Below are 20,745 nucleotides of genomic sequence, written 5' to 3'. Positions count from 1 at the left end.
GGTATGGTCTAAAATAATTACTTTTGTATAGATGAGATGAACTTATGATACCTTTCAATTTACTATAAAGACCTTTAGCATGATTTTTGGCTCACTGATGCTGACGAGATTAACTACTTCAGCATCACAATTTGGCATCAAAAGTCAAACAATTTCTAAATATAAAATAGAACCAAGTTAATCTGTGCCTCTAAAGAACAATATTATGCTACAGAGCCTCAACATTGAAATAGGGCAATACTAAAATAATTTTGAGATTGCAAGGGGAATAAAACAAACAGGGTGGGAGGGTAGAAGTGGAGAACTATATTCTGTCATTTAAGTCATATGAAGCTGCACCCGATGCTGCTGGTGTGTGCTTTCAGGGCTGTTGCACAGGCACAACTAAGGTAATAAAATAAACTAGGGTGGTCCCCCTGCTGTATAATTGGCCAGTAAGCCATGACAAACACTGTTAAATATGCGGGGAACAAAGCAGGGGAGTTGGTTATAGCTGTCTAACTCCTAAAGGAGTTCTTCATCAGTAAATGATAAATCACATTTACAGCATCCTCAGATCAGCCATCTCTGATGTTGTGGTCAAAGCCACACACCGGTTTCCCTTTTAAAAATGAACCTCAGAATGATCCGTCGCTTTGTTCCTATGAGCGCATGTCCCTGCCCACCTGCTGTTGTCTGGCCTTTTCTCTGATGGGAGCTGTAAGCCTCTGATTTACCATTATCCCCGGCCCCATCCCTGAGTGCTTAGTTCTTAATGAGGCGCAGAAGGCCATCGTGTTGGCTATGGCAGGCTAGCCCTACAGCCTGATTGACAGCCATTGGGTGCCTTGGGGCCTTGATCAAATCCAGCAGTTTAATCAGTATCACAGGACTCCTTTGCGTATACCCACAATGAAGTAAGTCCATTTGTCAACTTAATTTATTACTCTGCTGTTTGGTATCATCGTCTGCACCACACAGAACATGGACCAGAGAATGCAAATGAGAGAGTTGTCTGAGGAGATCAGAAAGAAAATTATAGACAAGCATGTTAAAAGTAAAAGCTAAAATACCACACACACACACACACACACACACACACACACACACACACACACACACACACACACACACACACACACACACACACACACACACACACACACACACACACACACACACACACACACACACACAATTGTGTAGGGGGCGTATACCAACGAAGAAGTAATGCTGACGTCACTTCTGTAAACAAGACGGGGATCCAGTTTCACTTATCTGTGAAAACTTTAATCTCCGTGTTGTTATGGATTACGAGAAGCAGGAGGCGGATCTAAATTATATCGTAGACCTTAATCTGGTTGGGGATGGTAGCTCAGGCGGTAGAGCTGGTGGTCTAGTGATCTAAAGGTTGCTGGTTGGATCCCAGGCTCCTCCTGCTAGCATGCTGTAGTGTCCTTGAGCAAGACACTTAACCCTGATTTGCTCCTGATGGCTGCGTCTGTCGGTGATTGAACAATTGTAAATCGCTTTGGATAAAAGCGTCTGCTAAATGTAATGTAATGTAATCTGACCAGTTCGATAGCTCCAAGTCAGTGTAAGCAGCGCATACTGGACTTCATATTCCGCGATGTTAGTTAGTTCTCCGACAGCAACGCTGAATCTCATACTGCCGTTATCCCGGACTTTGCGAACCTTTCAAACAGCGTATTTCAACCTGAATGTGACGATGGAAACTGAATATTTTCAAGAACCACCGGAGGAGATCGACGACATGCTGTTGTTGTTACAACAGAAGAAGTTGATCACGTGATGAAGTCCGCTGAGGTTGGTGATGCAGATTATGAACAAGTAGCAATGCACAAGATTCTCATGTTCACCTGCAAATGCAGCCAGAGTTGAGAAGAAAATGAAAAGAGGCAGCCCCAAACAGGCTCTAAAAGTGTAGTTGGGGTGGGGTTGGGGTTAGCCCACATAATAACTCCAACAACTTTTAAGATATTCGGCGTATGCACATTTATACATTAATGACACAGCTAAGCTGATATACAGAGACTCTATTGACAGATATTATTGACAGACTCCACCTTTTGTTGTGTTGTCCACACTATTAAACTCCTAAATAATTCCACTTTTATAAAACATCTATATTCTTAGTGTTAAATAAAAGCTTTTTTAAAAACAAAAGATGTTGTGTCGATGACACGGTTTAACATTTCCTAAAAACACAACAACAGTGCAGAGATTGCCCCATTCAGCAGGGTGTCAAGTGGCAATGTGACAAGTAGCAATGCGGCTCTGTTGGTCCTCCAAACATTTGCATTCTGGAGGCTGGCTGAATGAAGCCAAGTGTGGGGGGGGCGACTTTGAAGGTGATTATCTCAGAAACACAATTTGCCACACCCTTGTCATTAGCAAGTCATAGCTTTAAAAATGTGTCCCACCACAGAAAAAGCCACCATCTTGCGCATTGCTAAAATCGCCAGGAGCAGCCAAATAAGTTGAGAAAACCTTGAAGGAAAATGAGATTTTTCCAGATTTGTGTTCCTTTGTTTTTTTTTAATCTCTGAACGTATTTTCAAAACCGAGTTTGATTTATAAATAGTAGAAAAATGTTAAACCGTGGAGTTAAATATTCCCGTTAGATTACATGGGGAAACGCAGTTCACTTACCCAGACACAGAACAGCACTGAACAATGTCGATCTATCGTTTCCTTTAAAGAAATTGTCCATATTCCATGTGATATGAAGTCACATTGTGAAAGCGTTTTGATAGAACTCAACCTTTAAATCGTACTACTTTTACACACACATTGACATTGTTGTGAAACGGCTAAGAAGAACCCTTCGCGTCATGCACCTACGCCTCTTCTGCAAACAGACGGTTAAAGAGCAACACGGGCATGTTTCGGTGTCACTTGTCTGTGAAAACTTTCTTCTCCGTATCGTTATGGATTACGCAAAGCGGGTGGCGGAACCACTGAATCATATTTCGGACCTTAATCTGACCAATGCGATAGATCCAAGTCAGTGTAAGCAGCGTGCACTGGACTTAATTTTCCGTGATGAAAGTCAGTTCTCCGACAGCGACGCGGAGAACGACAGCGCTGCCGAATCTTATATTACTCCGGACTTGGAGAACATTTCAAACAGCGGATTTCAAACTTAATGTGACGATGAAACTGAATATTTTCAAGAACCATTGGAGGAGACCAACGATACGTCCATTGTTGTTACAACAGAAGAAGTTGATGTCGTGATAAAGTCTGTTGAGGTTGGGGACAGATTTTCAGATTTCAGATTTTCTGAGACTCATAATATTGATACTCTAAATTTTGATGTGTTGTCAGTACTTTTAAACTTAAAACATAAACATTTATATTCTACTGTTAAATAAAAGCTTTTTTTTAAAACAAAATGTGTTGTTGAGCTGTTCTTGATTGGCCCATTAGGCAGTATGTTAATTAGCCATGAGGCTTTGTTTGTCCACCAACCCCATTTACATTGCAACCTGGTGTGGGTAAAACTTTGGAGGTGATCATCTCAGAAACACGGTTTGCCACACCCTTGTCATTAACAAGTCATAGCTTTAAAAATATTTGCTTGATTTGCACAAGTGACACCTTGTTTGGAAGCTCTGATTCTTCACTTTCAAATGATGCGGAAAAAAACCCAAAACTCATAAACCACCATATGACCCTAAGTAGGTGGTGGGTCACACATTTGCTTGATTTGCACAAGTGACACCTTGTTTTGAAGCTCTGATTCTTCACTTTCAAATGATGCGAGAGAAGAAAAAAAGTCACAAAATGTACCTTAAGTCTGCCATGGGTCACATGTCGACAGGCCATAATGATTCTGGGAGAATGTCCTTTGGACAGATGAGTCAAAACTGAAGCTTTTAGGCAAGTCACATCAGCTCTATATTCACAGACGAAAAAAAAATTAAGCTTTCAAAGAAAAGAACACCCTACCTACTGCGAAACATGGAGGAGACTCTGTTATGTTTTGGGGCTGCTTTGCTGTGTCTGGCATGGGGTGCCTTAAATCTGTTCAGGGCACAATGAAATCTCAGGACTATCAAGGCATTCTGGAGAAAAACGTACTGCTCAGTGTCAGAAAGCTCTGTCTCAGTCACAGGTCATGGGTTCTCCAACAAGATAATGACCCAAAACACACAGCTAAAAGCCCCCAAGAATGGATAAGAACAAAACATTGGACTATTCTGAAGTGGCCTTCTATGAGCCCAATCTGAATCCTATCGAACATTGATGGAAAGAGCTGAAACATCCAGTCTGGAAAAGGCACTCTTCAAACCTGAGACAGCTGAATAGTTTGCTCAGGAAGAGTGGCCAAACTACCTGTTGGCAGGTGCAGAAGTCTCATTGAGAGCTACAGAATAGGTTTGATTGCAGTGATTGCCTCTAAAGGTTGTGCAACAAAATATTAGGTTATGGTCCCATCATTTATGTCCAGGCCATTTAAGAATATAATTGACCTCTTTCGCAATAATTTATCTCTTTTCACAGTTTCTTTGCTTTACTCTGTAACATACCAAAGAAATGCAGGTATACATGCAAAAAATGCTTTTAATTTCATCACTTTCCAGGAGGAATGAACCATTGATTCAATGAGCTGTAAGGGTACCAACAAATTTGTCCACACCCGTACATATGAAACACATATAATTAAAACAGATTAGAATATTATAATAGAAAATGTTAATAATACCATCACAGTAACCAGCCCATTAACCCATAAGGGAGTGACTGTGTCCTTATCTTCTTTTACAGATTAAAAAGAAATCTCATTTGACAAAACGTCTGCTAAGTTCTAGCCTATTGCATTATTAGCCATACCGTGAGTTAAACATGAGGGATTCTCATGTCTGTACAGTCACTTGACCAATGCATGCCGGACAGAGGACTCTAAAAACCCAGTTGAGGCTCAGTCAGTCTAAATTGTTCCTCCTGGCAAATCCATACATTTTCCTGTCCTACCCAAAGGCCATTGAAGGCTTTCTTGTGGAACGGCGGCAAACTAAGACCTGTCACAGACCTGTCTTTGCAAGGTAAAGATGATAGTTATATGAGGTCTACTGCCGAGTAGCATAATGCAAGATTTTCACAGCCACACAATGGTAAAACTCTGGCCTCCTCCTCCTTATGCTGAATTTCCCAAAGATTGCAAATGGAACACTGTGGGTCTACTAGCTATAGCACAAGTGGAAATGTAACTATACAAAACAGTTTAAATTTAGGACAATGGTAAAAATGAAGGCATTAATACCAATGTAATTAAATATTCAAAAACAGATTCTAAATTTGTAGGCAACGAATAAAATGGAAAACATTTAATTTTAAAATTAATGAAGAAAGTGAATCATGACAGAATGGGAAACTTAGTTATGTTGCATTGTGATAACCTCAAAAGATAGGGTGATTAAGAAAGTGTAATCATTTCCCAAATGCCTCTGGGAGAATACAAAGAGCATAATGTTGCTGGACCACCTTGAAGAACAAAACCTAAATCTTTTTTATCTATTATAATTAAATCTATTATTATACTACAGCTTAAAAAGCAGAGCTTTTTGAAAGCCGTCCTCTGCATAATCCATGTCAGCAATGGAGAGAATCAACAAGTCTGCAAATCTCACTGGAAAAAACTTGAACCTCTGCTAAAACGCATTTGTCTCATCAGATTTATAGAAAAAAGATGCTCTTATTATAATTTTTTTTTAGAAACTGAACATTTTTTGTCACGATAAGATTGTTTCTAGTTTAGAGTTTAGTTTAGTTTAGTTCTAGTCAATTAGACGACTCTGGCAGTGACGTCTACTTCCAAGAAACTATTCATGATTAATAAACGTAGCATACAACTCTGCCCAGCCTCTAATAAATGTAGTGTAATCTTTGACATCGTCGTTTTGTTATCTCTGGTGAGACCCGTTTTTATTTGGTAACTGTATAATAATAAGTAAATAAACTATTTTTAAATAGCACCTGGTGTGGTTGTATGATTTATGTACTGGTAACTGTTTTTTAAGTGCGATTAATGGTCGATGTTGGGGGGGGTGATGATGTCATGGCTAGTCGACCAATGGACTCAAATTCTTGTTAGTTATGGATCATGACCAAGAAAAATGAAAATGCCCATCCCTGACTTATAGCCATGAGCTAAATTGTTAAGTCAAAGACTATTTTCAAATATAGTCGCAGAAGGGTAAATATCAGTCATTGTAATAGGTTCCATTCACTTTCCTGCATCTCCCATTTGAACCACCTCAGCAAATCTTCAATAAAATATTTTCATAATCGGTTTCACACTCAAAACATAAGAGCAAGATGGCCATTTGATGCTTATTGAAAAACAGGAGTGTAATGTGAAGCCAGTGTAGGTACCAGATAGGGTTCTTTGTGTAGCCATTCTTTTTCAACCGAAAAAAAATGGTCAAAATTCAACTCAAGACATTGCAGCTCATAATAATAATAATAATAATAATAATAATAATAATAATGAATTGCATTTTCACATACAAATTCTGAATGCTTATTGTTAAGCACACATTACTTTTACTGAAAGGTCTTACGCTGTTTGTTTGGGATCATTAAGATAGATTTTCACGTAATGTCTAATACATTTTTCTAATATTTAACACATTTCTACGTGCTTTGTCTGCATTAACTAATGTGAGTTGCAAATATTCAAGTCCAGAGAAACCTCCCTAGGAATCACACCTAACTCTGAATTACTTAGTCCAACAACAGGATAAACACATATAGCATATTATTAAGCCAAGATGCGCTAAAATCTCCTTCCTGGTCTCGATCTCAATTCCAGGTGTACATGGTCTGCACAGGTTGTGCATTAGAGCCACCGCAAACCGTTTTCTAATAGTCATTAGATGTAAAAAGATGGTAGACGGTAATGGTGGGATACGGGAATTGTCAACTGAACATCAGACTAGTGTTCAACTCAGCAGATTAAAATGTAGCAACTATCATATTCTCACTGTCCTCTTCCCATTGAAAAATAATGTATGCACTTGCTATGGACCAAAGGATGTCTTTTATTAACAATTCCAACAAATCGTTTGCATTTTGCTGAAATTGTGAACATGGTAATTAACTGTTTGGGGGATGACAATTTTGGACAATAATCAGCCAGAATTTCTACTAGAGTGTGTGCACTTCCTCGCCAAAGTCTACAAATTTCTACCAATTTCTAAATAGTACATCCAAGCAACTCCGTAAAGGACTTTTGGCCACTCTGAAGGTCTCTGGGACTTGAGAATCCTTCGTTCCCAAGCTAAACACAGCCAAGAAAATCTGTTCCAGAGAACTTTCCACAAAGTGCATTTTGTTGCATAAAAACATTCAAGGCCATCTCTGGTTGTTTAACGCATCAAATCCAAATTAAGATATTCCAGATACTTCAGGAATTTGCAAACCTATCTGAGCTCATTTAATTCTTTCCATGACCGAAGAAACATGATTGTGATTAACAACAACACTGCTGGTCTTTTAGTGACTTGGTGGATCGCTATTTTGGTAGGTTTACTAACAACTTTTGAAAAACAATTTCTGCCACGACAGTGATTGACAGGAAGGACAACACATAGATGACAGCTCTGACTTCATATAATTTTGAAGTGCCATCTATTTCAAAATCCATAGCAATCGCAAGTTTCCTGCTGTTTGTATGCTGCTTAATTTTAAAGTCAGAGCAGTTTTGACATTAAAATCACTGAAATCGCTGACAGTTTGAAAACACCAATTAGACATATGCCCACAAACACGCACACCAGCATCCCATAAATCATACTCAGGTAAGATAAATTAGCCCCTCTGCATTTGCCTGTAAAGCAAATTGTTTGGAAGTGTCTAAATTATTCTTGTGGGTGGGATTGGTTGTGACACAAATGGGCTTTTAACAAAGAAAGACCCAAAATATGCTGTCAAGCGATAGCAAGCAATTCACATTCATCTAAGCCCTAAGCTCCTTATCTAAAATCCCCATCTCAGCTTATCAAGCATGTTTTCTTCAGGCACATCCTGACATGATGGCTTCTGTTGGTGAAAAGAGAGAGGTAGACAGTCTTCCACCCTCCCTGTCAAGCATCCGTCTCTCTGTGTATGTCTCAGCCTCGTCTTCACCCCCTTTGCACAGAACAGAACAGGTTCACCATTTCTTACTTGTTCAGTCTTCATCACGCAGTCCCCCATTCTGCCTCCCTGTCTCGCTAAGACATTCCTCTAAGACACCTGCAGTGGTGGGAAGTAAGGACTGTCTGCCAGGGAAAAGGATAAGTTGGGAAGGTAAGACATCTTTGGATCACTTATCTGCACTAACATAAAAAAACGTTGATTCCAGTTTAGAATCACTGGTGGGCATTTACGGATGAGAGAGTTAGATTACACGCATTAGCACCATCTTGGTCAGGTGCCAGATGTGTACTCTCCACGCCCCACCATTACAGGAAATTAAAGCACTGATATGTAAAAAATTCAGAAATTGACTGCACTCATGAAATATTCAGCAGTGCAGAATTACTTTCCACAAGCAAGGCAGACAGCACATCATAGCAGACTAACAGAATACTAAAGCTCCCATCCTATTTCCCTCCTTTATGCTTGCCTCAAAAACAAAAATAAATAAAAACCACACGCACCAAATTCATAGAGAAGAGCGTCAGAAGAGCCCATTTTCTTATTCTTTGGAACAAAACTGGAAACTGCTGATGGCACTGGTTGAGCCAATATGCAATTACAGTGCCAAAGTCCTTGCGGCTATGTCGCTGTGATTTGGCTTGAGGGTGATGTCACTGTTTTCTGCCCCTCACAGTCTTCACTCATAACCTTGAAGAGCAAAGCAAGGTTGCAGATACCACCATATATGGACACAAATAGATCGACTGAACAAAAAAACTGATTTATCCCACCACGACCCACAAGGGGAAAAGGTATTAGCACTCACAAATAGAAAAAAATAATCATTCATGTTGGTGCTAGATCAAAATCCCATATCTCTGAAAGCCAATTTTTCTGAAGAGAAAACAATGTTTCACTGACAGTTTGAAGATTGAACAAGTTATTCCAGTTTGTAGCATATTTCATATGCTACAGCCTGTGAAATGTTGATAAAGACAAAGTGTGGCGACCATCAACTAGTGATTCATACAAACAGCCTTGTCTCGAAAATTGTGCCTCTGTGTCAAAAATGTGCACAATTATCCTTCAAACAGTTTTTATTACTTTATAATTGGTACTACATGGTAAACAAAATGACCGTGCATCCCTTTGTTTTGTGGAAAACCCTGTCTGCACATTAGCATTAGCTGAATATGCCACTAATGGTCTCACAGTCAGACTTGTAGGCAAATTGCATTACATTATTCTTTTGTTTTTTTTCATGATAAATTATAAATGAAAATCATTCTTTAATATCGCCACAGTGACGATATTATGATGAAATTGGGACTGTTACTCTGCTGATGTTACAAAGTATTTTTTAACCAAGTGAGCCAGAAAGGCAGTGGCCATTTTATTAATTGTAATCGATTCTCTTTTCAGGCGTGAATGTTTCAGTGGTGCACTGGAAGTTGAGTCATTATTTGATTTAAAATTAATCAAATATTTCCTTTTGATACAAATGTGCTTACCTAGACAACTGCAAACTAATGATGGAGCTTGAGAGAGCAGAAACGGGCATAAAAATAATTCGGCACTAAACACTTTAATTTCACTGTTTGGAAAATAATCCGCACAAAAACAGACTAATAATAATTATTATATTTAATATTTTTAAATGTAGTATTATTATATTTAATATTATTTAATATAATAATGGCTGTTTTCAGGAGCAAATTTTAAAATGCGCCAAAGAAATCATGAAGCCAGAATAACGACATGGATTACCTGCACATCAGAATTAGGAAGTGACTCTAATCACCATCTGCCGACCATTTCTACACTGCAAGGAATCAAGTGAAGCAATTTCGAGGCATGTGTGTTTCTAGAACGGAGAACGATTCAATCAATCTGTCAGTCAGGGGACCTCATGCTAGCAGAGCAGCGCCGGGGTTTACTAGTATGGTTTGGGTAAAAATGGAAATCATTAATACTCAAGTTACACAATGTTTTTTTTTTTTAACTACACAGAAAAACCTTGAAGGAATAGACCTACCTTGTACCATCGGCCTTCCAGCTGACCTTGTATGGGTTTTGCTCCAGGAAGCGTAGGTTACGCCTGTCCATAGACACAGGTTGAGCACCCGGAAAACCACTCCTGGAACACATCCAGTCCAGCAAATTTAAAAAAAAATTGTAATGGATTCACTTTCTTGTAAGAATGCTATGCTCAGACACATTAACCCTCATCTGCCCTCACTCCTTGGGGGCAGCGATAAAATGTATATGTACATAATGTATCTTGAACGTAAGGTGAAGAGGAAATAACAAAGTCAAGCAAACATCGGTTATGAGCTTTTGCTTTGCCGAGGTTGAACTTAGAAAATAGGACAACAGACGACAACGGAATATAGGACACAATCCCCTATAAGTCAAGCCTGTGAAAAAAGTGATGGCTGCAGAGATGAATACAATAGCGCATATATAATTGTACAACAACAATATAACAGTACTACTCAAAGTGGCAGTGGGGTTGACTACATGCAATTTTAGCAACAAGGCTCTGACAGCGAGTCTTTACAAGACTATTCTGGATTCAGGAGTCTGTCTTTGATGTGTCACAACCTAAAAATAGGGAGCCATTCAACACTAATGACTCACTCTACCACACAACTGTGAACACTGAATCAAAAGGAAGCGGGTCCTCACTTTTCCCACTCGGCAAACTCCTGACATCGTCTCTGGATCTCGGCGAGTTTGGGTTGCGCCATGAACTGCGTGACCCCCCTCACCGCGACGCCTTCCAGGAACACTGCACCCTGTGGAAGGGAGGGTGGGGGGGGGAATCTAAAATGAAAAAGCACGGTGGAGCAGAGGATGCTGGAGTTTTTGGCAGAAGCAGAAAAACATTCATTTATTCCCCATATACCCTCCCACCCATATTCCCCACCTACGCAGGAAAAAAAAAAAAGTTCTCAATCTACAAAGCGGCTGCTTCTTTTTTTTTTTTCCTTCCCCCTCCACGCTGTATCCGTCTATTGTGTGTAGAAAACAAACTTCTTCCACCAGCCGAGTTTTGTTAATCAGCTTTTATTTTGATATAGTTTTCACCTGCTTAAATATCTTGTTTCAAAACTCAGGTTAGTACACCCGCTAACTCTTGTCACTCAACATTCTCACCCACACAGTCTTTGGGTGGAATCTCAATATGGCGCCATATACAGCTGCCACAGTGTGCTGGTACGCACTTCTTTGATTTTAGTCTTCCTGGGGGAGCTGAAGAAATTCAACCTGTCGCAGAATATGATGGTCCAGTTCTACACGGCCACCGAGTCCATCCTCAGCTCATCTATCACCGTCTGGTTCGCTGCCTCCACTACCAAGGAAAAAGGCATGCCGCAGCGGATCATTTGGTCAGATGAGAAGGTCATCGGATGCAACCTGCCGCCTCTCCTGGACCAGGAAGAGAGCAGGTAAGATCATCGCTGATCCTTCCCATCCCGGTCACCACCTCTTCCAAAGACTTCCATCCGGCAAAAGTTTCCGGTATATCAAGACCAAAACCTTGCGCCACCTGAACAGTTTCTTCCGGCACCACTAACAACTCTTACCTCCAGAATAAAATAAACTTATACAATAGAAATGTGTATACATACACACATGTAAATCTTTATTTACTCTAATTATTGTGTACATGCCCCATACCCATTTCATAGCCTCTAGCCCTCTCATTGCCTCTTAGCCTTTCATAGCCTACCTAGAATTTATAGTTCTTAATAACTTAGTGGGTAAATATTTGTTCATGAATATTTTTTTTTTGTTCTTTGTTAATTATTTAGTTAACTATTTGCTAATATTGTGTTGCTTTTTGTCTTCTATGCACCAACCTTACTTTCCTTGTATGTGCAAATATACTTGGCAAAATAAAATAATTCTGATTCTGATGCATTTGTGTCTCTCTGGAGAAATGGACTTGAAGACAGAAACTCCTTAAAGACAATCACAATGTTGGCGACACACGGCTCTGCTTTTTATATGAAAAACCTGTCTCTTCTCTCCGCAGTAAAGGCAAAGGAACTGCTGTACTCAGACCTTTTACTGAGGTAAAATTACAAATAACATGCCAAAAACTTTCTCTAGTAAAGGAAAAGTACCACATTGACATTTTTACTTAAGTAAACGTTTATAAGTACATGCTCTTGATGTGCTTAAAGTATTAAAAGTAAAGTCACTTGTCAGGTCCAGTGCCCTTCTTCAAAAATTTGGCTAAAGTTGGAGCGACTACGCAATCCAATTGCTTTAGTTATACAGTATATAAATCCTGTTTTTGTTTTTTTTTATAAAGTAACATGTCATGTCGTAGAGTTAAAAGTCACCCATAGATACTGAATATACCTACAGATACTTCAACAATGCCCTTGCGTACAATACCAAAGGATTTGGTACTGCACCACCGTATGATAATAAATACCAACTAGAATAGAAATTGATAGTCATAAATGGCACTTTTAGGACCATATTGAGAATTATTGGGTTCAGTGGGAAGAAAAAGCACACAGTCCTGGTTGTGTTCATCCTAACTTCTCAACACTCATCCAAACTAGCTCAACTAGTTATCTTCAACTTAACCAAAATGGAGCATGCCACTCCACAACAGCACAGCACCGATCCTTCCATCTGACAGAAGACATATGCGCAATGGAGTCATTAGTTTAAGTCTTATTGTCCGTCGTCATTTCATTTCCTCTACCAGGACTTGAACGACGATTCTCTGGTAAGAGCAGCTGAATGCCAACCAGTCTGACTTCGGGTCAGGCCTCTCCCAGAAACACGATGTTGCGTCACGTCTGAGCAGGACGGCGGTGAGAGTGCTCTCCTGTCCAGCTTTGAGCTGCACCAGACATGGAGGCTCTCCACACAAGCTGCGGAGTCATTCTGAAGTTTGTAGGTGTACGGAATGAACTAAAAACACTTTTTAAATAATGTGTTGCTTTTCATCCCTTTCTGTTGTCAGAGTGATGGGAGCTTTGCAGCCATCTTCTTTTGAACTCCTATGCCTTCTTGTAATTTGTATATAACTATTTGCAGATATCTAGATGAGAAATTGCTCTGGGTGAATTTCTGATGGAGAAATGTTGTCTGCAGTTTAACAGACAGGTTTTCCAAGCTCACAGTGAGACAGAACATTTGATTGGTGGGGGGGGGTCGTGCACCCTGCCGGGCCTCCTACTTCACAGTCCATTTACCAGCTTTAGCCGCTCCTTCTTCCTCTTGCCGGACGCCGACCCCGAGGAGCTTGGGCCCGACTCCGGGCTGATGACGTTGCCGCCGCCGTCATCATCCGCCTCCCCGCCGTTGTCGTCCCCGTCGTCGAAGCACCACTCGGGCAGCTCTGGGGCAGGGGGGGCATCCTCCACGTCGCCATAGCGACGGAAGAGCTCTTTGAGGTAGTCTCCCTTGTAGATCCCCGGGGCTCGGGACTGGGAGAACGCAGCCACAGCAGCCTCCACACTGACAGGGAAAAAACAGCTTACCAGATATCGGAACCGCACACATTCTCTTGACAGTTTAAATAATTAAGATAATTAAAATTAAGTTTAAAATGCCATCTTTAAAATGGGGTGTCAGGGATGGGGTGTTTTTCAGTCTTAACACAATGTCCAACAACAGAAGTGTTCTAGCTTTGTGTTTGGACTTTATTTTACTCCTGCACTAGCCACACTCAGATAGTGTCCAGCACTAAAACCATATTAATCCAAGTAAGAAAAATAAATCAATCAAAATGACTGTTGTTGATTATTTGTTATTCATATTTCCCTGGCAACACGTGTATTGCACAACTCCGGCCGGGGTTTAGAGCTGCACTCAGAATATATATTTAATGGAGGAAGTGGTGGGTGGGTGGGTGGGGGGGTCTGTCTTACAGTTCCTTCGCCTTCTCTAGAAGACATCACTCTAACCTCTACTGCTCCACCTCCTGGCTCAACGCACACTCTCATCTCTCTGCTGCAGGACTAAATTATTCAACACTGTTTGTTGTCTGGTGGGAAGTACGTGTGTGTGTCTGTGTGTGCGTGTGTGAGAGAGTGGGGTTCACTCTTTCAGCAAGGCTTTCCATGAACCGTGACCTCATTGGCACAGTCATTATTACTTTGCCGCACTGCTTTGGAGGCAACTTGTCCCCCATGCCCCCTGCATGGGGGACAAGTTGCCTCCAAAGCAGTGCGGCTTCGGCCTTTTCAGAACACACAGCACTGGTTGATTTCAACGCTTTGAGTGAATCTATGACAAGCCCCACACAAACACATGCACGCACGCACGCTTCCGTCAGGGTGAGTGGAGAGGGAGAGGTGGGTGTGTATCCCCTTACCTCCAGTCCATCTTCTCCACCAGGTACGCACAGATCAGATAGCCAGTGCGATTGAAGCCGTGCGTGCAGTGGACTCCTTCAGGGTGAGAGGGTTGAAAGGAAAGGGGGAGCGGGGGGGGGGGGGGGTAGAAAGCAGGGCTGGGGTCAATAACGCGGAACCTCATTTTATATTTACATGGCATTTTAGGGACCACTTACTCTGAGAAAATCGATAGAATGCGTTTGAGATTAATGTATCGCAAGAGCCGCATCCACCCCCGGTTCCTTCGTGACTCCCCGGCATCTTGTACTCGATATGGCGTGATGGGAGCCATTATCATTATTTCGAGAGCCCTGCAGTTTCTCAACCATCTTATCAAATCTCCAAAAATCAATAACTGCTCCTCCCCACCCCGCTGCTAGGTAGATCCCCGCCTCACACCCACTATTGCCTATCAGGTCCCGTCGGGCACTTAATGGTCTCAAACGACGCATTGAGTTCTCCGTCCATCGAGCTTCACTTCAACACTTTTTCATTTTGGCATTACAAAATTTAATTCAAGGACTTTCAAGTCCTTTTTTAAAGAAGCATTTTTTTATTTTCAATGACTACACGCAAAACAAATCTGATCCAATCCATTTTCAATGTGATGTTTATTCATTCAAATACAATTTTATCTTAATGTCATTGTCTATTAATTATATTGTTATCTCACTGTCACCTACTATTATAAATGTCTATTTAAGGGGCAATAGGTCAGGAGGTAGAGCGGGTCGTCTGGTGGTCGTAAGGTTGCCGGTTCGATCACCGGCTTCTCATGGTGGCACACTGAATTATACTTGAGCAACACACTCAACCCCCTTACTGCTCTCAATGAGCAGGTGTGTGCCTTGCACGGTATGTGAATGGGTGAATGTGAGGCATGTATTGTAAAGCGCTTTGAGTCGTTGCAAGACTAGAAAAGTGCTATATACTGTAAATGCAGTCCATATTTCCAACCATGCTGGATTAAATGTACATTTCCCTGGCATAACCTGCTGTAAAAAAGAGATTCTGGAATTGTTTTTATTACACTACAAATTCAATAACAAAACCAGGGGTAATATCACAGGTTTTCAATGATCGGGGTTTTTTTCAAGGGTTTTTCAAGCACGTGAGTACAAAAGGGATTATTTTCAAGGTATTCAGGTACTTCAATTTCTGAGGACGAAATTAAACCACTTCAATCATCAAAAGGACCTGGTAAGAAGCCTGCTTTAAGGTTCAAGTTGTTTTTGTGGAAAGTAGCCTGTGGATTAGCCTAGAGGCCTCATTACATCACTAGACAAACGTTCCTCCACTCGTCCACAGCACAGGTCTGATAGTGTATGGTTAGAAATGAAAAACAAAACATTTTTAAAAATCACCTCTGACTCAACACCACCGACCTCCACCAACCCTTCCGTCACACACACATAGTGCTCTGGCAGAACGCAGGCGAATGAAGATACAAGCGTAGTGTATAACTGCAGTCTTGGGATGGAGATGATCAGATGTGGCGGCCCAGCTGTCTGACTTTGACTTGCACATGGTGACACGAGGGAATAATCACTGAGTGCCGTGACAGAGGCCACTACAAAAATGGCTCGTATATTCTGAGCCGGAGCGCAAGTAATTTCATTTGCGAGAGCGATGTTGAATACGCAGGCAGTGGCAGCAGCAGCGCTTCGGCAACTAAGGCTGAAGAGAGCTCCCTGCTGCCGTGGGAGTGAAATTACAAATGCAGAGCCAGTAAACTGTGACCTGCGAGTATCACCTCAGCCACGTTGTGAGCAAAACTGTGAAGAAGACCTCAAGACTACTGAAAAGGAGTTGAAAGCCAATAAGACACACCTTCCATAACATCAACTGATTCTGAGGAGTAGAAATGCTCACCGTTTGAAATGCTGCACTGAGACAAAGAATTTAACAAAATTCAAAGGATTGTTTAAAGTGTAACATACATTTGGATTTAGGCCATTTTGGGCTCACTGGGCGAGTTATTGTTCCTCCTTTTAGAGTGATGAGTCAATGAGTCAACAGAAGAGAAAGAAAATGTATTTGTTTTCTGACATGTTAGTCATCAAGTCCGGTAGTTTGACATCATGCCAATATTTGGATATTCCACCAGAATTTTCAAATTAAACTAGGTTAATCTAGACATTTGCAAGTATCAAACTTCTAATTAACATTTCTAAAGCATCTTTAAGTGCAGTTTCAAGCTAAATTTATGGCTAATTACCATGCAAATTGTGCCGGCTAAAACTCAAGAAATTGAATTTCAGACTTTTTAAATGTAATTCAAGGCCTTTGTTTCAATTTAATAAATAATTGTAATAATTTTTCTGAATTGTAATGACCCAAGAATATAACTCATGTGAGTAGTGTGACAAAGCATGTCTTATTATTAAGTCTGCAAGCAAATGTCAATCATCAGTTCAGTTCAGTCCAGTTCCTCCTGTTCCTTCTGGAACATTGGGCGACGAGTCCCCACCATTTTACCAGAATGGCGCCTTCTCGTCGTTTCCATAACATGCTTTTTTTTAACGGGGTGAGGTTAATGTCAATCTTACTCTGAAGAAATTGAAGAAATTGTCTGCTAAACACTGAAACTATGATTTTAAACGAAATATTCATTTAATTAAGGCATCATTTTTGGATACCTTCACACCCTTTGTGGAGCCAAGTAATAGCATTTTTAGGATCCATTCTGCTATTACCTTGTCTACTCTCAATATGAGCATGCCGAGGTTGGCAACTTGGCACAGTCAATTTTTTTGTGTTGATTTAAGCATTACAGGTGTGCAGTAGTGAAGTTAGTAATATACTATTCAGAGACAAGAACTGATGCCCAAACATACTCACAATAATACCTGATCCCTGATCCCAAGATACTTGTAATGTCTACAGCAAATACATTCTGCATATAGTGATCAAGTCTACACACACACACACAGAATGTAATGCACGCACAATGTAACGCATGTACATAGCAAAGAGTTAAAAAGAGAAAATTAGCTTGTAGCCCCCTCTGGTGTATGACTCATGAATAGTCATCTCCAGGGCAACGTTTGGAGTTTAATTTGGATAATTTGGATAAATAACTCTGCAAAGATATTAATGCCTACTTAAGAAAGGTAGCAAATAATTATTTAATAACATGTTATTAAAATTAAGGTATCAGAATATAGTGCTGCATAGTTGTATTATTATATTTAGTAATTTCAATAGAATTAAAACAATTTCATTTGAAAACTATGGTTATGGACTGGTATTATATTGACCATTACCATATAAGTCAATATAATTTACCTTAGATTCTTTACCATGGCAACATTTTGAATTCATTGCGATGTATGCAGGTATGCAATGTGATCTTTGCTGATTTAAATATAACATGATCTTCATCTCATTGTTATTATTTATATTAGTATATCTATTTTTAGTTAAGTGTTTATTATTGTTTATTTCCAACCATGCTGGATTAAATTTACATTTCCCTATGTTGTAATAGCAATTCTGTTTTTGTTTTTTATTACGTTACGATTGAATAACAAAACCAGGGAAATAGTACAGGTTCCAATGATCACGTTTGTTTCCAAGGAGTTTTCAAGCACCTCCGCACAAAAGGGGCTATTTTGAAGGTATTCCAGTACTTAAATTTCCGAGTACAAAATTCGAGCACTCTGTGCACTTCAAGAACCTGGTAAGAACCCTGTGTGTATGTCTCTCCGCCGCACTCGGTACTCACCGATCAGCTCTGTGGGGTTCTTCTCCATGAAGCGTTCACACAGCCTGATGAACATCTCTGTGGTCTCAGTCGAAGGGCACTCTCCATGGCTAAAACATGACAGAAAAGTGTTATTTTGTGGCCAAAGTACATTTCAAACACTATGATGGATTAGCCTAGCAGCCTGGAAAAAATAAAAAAATAAAAAAAATAAATTAAAAAAAGGACAACTGTTCCATGTGTTCTATAAGTACGAAATCTTTCCTACCCTTTACACTGAAGCTTCACATATTTGATGCCTTCTTTTTCTATGTCGTCACGTTCGTAGAATCGAGAAGTGTTTGTCAAATCCACAAGCAAACCCATTTTTACCTGAGGAAGAAGAGAGAAAGCTCACTGTGAAAACGCCTTACTATTCCCATTTCCAGCGACTCACGTTTTAGGATAGGGTAATACTCTTCAAATCAGTACTTACCTTTAAACTTTTCAAGTAGTTCGACAGCATGCTGGGATGAAACCGATTCTCCTCTGGGACTTTGTCGTCATATTTGGGCCCCAGCATAGTTTTCATCGGAAGGAACTTTCCTAAAAAGAGAGGTTATAAATATATAATTAGCGTAGTTCTCTTAGTCACACTGAGATAAGTACTTATGGCTTATCGTGTTCCCAAAGTGAGAAGTTAAATAAGGAATATTATACAGTATGATGACATAATAATACATCATACTTATATACATATCAAACTCAGGGACTGGATCTGAGAAAAATGCTGATTTATTATTGCTCATCAGTAATGGATTAGGTCCATATCCTCAAAAATGACAATGACACTACCTGTATCATTTTATTGTAAATTGTGATCAGTACGCAGTTTATGGAGTAGGCTCTGTTACATCAGTGGCAGTGCACTGAAAATGACAAGCATTTTCACTTTTAATATGTGAATTACAATTAAGAGCAAGTATTGATATATTTTTACTTAATTACACAAATGTGGTACTTTCACTTGTACTAGAGTAATTTTGTGTCAGGGTATTTGCACTTTTTCTTTAGTAAAATGTCTGACTACTTCCACTCCTAATATATAAATACATACAAAAATAAGGCAAAATGCAGATCACCATCATTACATTTCAGCTGACCATTCATTGTCACACAAATCATTTCGTACCAATTGAATTTGCTATGAAGTTATAATAGTGTAATAATACATTCTACCTCCTGAAGAACATTGAAGCATAAAAACGCATTACACTGTCAATTTTCCTTAACGTAACCGATAGAAACTCACCTGATTCACATTCTATTTTATTTTTCATTGAAAGATTTCGAAGATCTTTTTAAACTTTACCCTTAAGTTTGGAGTAAGGCTTTTGTTTGTGGATTTAAACAACTTTACAATGTGATTGCGGTCTGCTCAAATAATCGTGATGAGGCAATTATGTAATAACTAACTCCTCATCACAAATAACGTAATTGTCCAGTTTCTACTCATTTCACCTCATTATTACATGACGTTGGATGATACTAAAATAACAATATATAATAATTCACAAAAAAATGGTCACAAGATAAATCAAAGAAAATCACTAAAACATTAAAAAAAAATGGCGATATACAACCTGAAAATTGATCCACTGATACATCGTAGGTACCACGGTGGAAAACAAAACGGTTTCATGGAAAGGAAGGAATAAAACGATGTAATATGTGCATCGTTTTTGAAAAAGATAGCCGTCTAAGTTAGAGGAGGAGGATTTGTTTTGACACGTGACGCCGGAACAGCAACATGGCAGCTCACTTCGACTTAGCGTTGAAAACAAAACAAAACAATATAAATGGAAGTCAATGACAGCCTGAAACATACTAACACACGGATCACAGCGGGTCCCCGTGTCACCCTTACCCGCCACTGGCTGTCCTCTCCTGGGGCAGTTCCTCCATCGGGGAGGGAGAGGCCCGCTGTGCGACATGGTGTGAGGAAGGAGCCGCCGACGTTGAACGTCGCTAACGTTTTACTGCTGTTCTCCGAGAAGGTCTCTCGGCGGAAGCATCGGCAGCGTCCCCCCCAGCTTCCCCACCCGCCTCCCCGGTGAGGGAGCGATGTGTCCCGGCTTGGCGTTCACTCGAGCACCGCGGATTCGGGCCTTCTGGTTATTTCTGGAGAAATACGCGGGCCATTTTGAGAAGTGTTTCGTCGTTGGTTTTTAACTCCCCGGTCTAAACGTGTGCATGCGCCCGCGCCCCGACGAGTCGAGTATCCCCAGCGGTCGCGCTGTGTTCCTGGTTTGTTTTTGACTGACGATAGCAGCAGCCTAGCACAACGCCAACTAGCCGCGGTTCATTCAGCTAGCTAGCTGCTCGGCTAGTCGTCTGGTTCGTCGCGCTCTTTCCCGGTTGGTTTAAACGCCAAGCGGCGCGCCACCGCCACCGAGCGGTTCAATGTTGAAACTGCAGTTAGTGTAACGTCGTTCTGGTTGAGGGGGAGTTTGGTCCGGTCACTAACAGCAACGATGAAGGAGTTATGGGATGTGCCGG

General features: G+C 40.5%; 1 protein-coding gene across 1 annotated transcript in view; it reads right to left on the bottom strand.

The window, feature by feature from the left end:
* The window catches only part of rngtt (RNA guanylyltransferase and 5'-phosphatase), a 110,029-nt gene extending 89,537 nt beyond the window's left edge, over window positions 1–20,492 (bottom strand). The window contains exons 1-8 of the mRNA XM_080024024.1: window positions 20,114–20,492; window positions 18,683–18,792; window positions 18,476–18,579; window positions 18,229–18,317; window positions 14,480–14,555; window positions 13,356–13,620; window positions 10,819–10,928; window positions 10,166–10,267 (exon numbers count right to left, since the gene is read on the bottom strand). Coding sequence (XP_079880150.1) covers window positions 10,166–10,267; window positions 10,819–10,928; window positions 13,356–13,620; window positions 14,480–14,555; window positions 18,229–18,317; window positions 18,476–18,579; window positions 18,683–18,792; window positions 20,114–20,180 — 923 coding nt within the window. The 5' untranslated portion in view covers window positions 20,181–20,492. The remainder of the gene's footprint in view (window positions 1–10,165; window positions 10,268–10,818; window positions 10,929–13,355; window positions 13,621–14,479; window positions 14,556–18,228; window positions 18,318–18,475; window positions 18,580–18,682; window positions 18,793–20,113) is intronic.
* Between the last annotated feature and the right edge of the window lie 253 nt (window positions 20,493–20,745).

This window comes from Zeus faber (assembly GCF_960531495.2).
Source record: "Zeus faber genome assembly, chromosome: 2".
NCBI lineage: Eukaryota > Metazoa > Chordata > Actinopteri > Zeiformes > Zeidae > Zeus > Zeus faber.
Note: the sequence above shows the minus strand (reverse complement) of the source record. Positions and strands in the feature narration are given on the sequence as shown.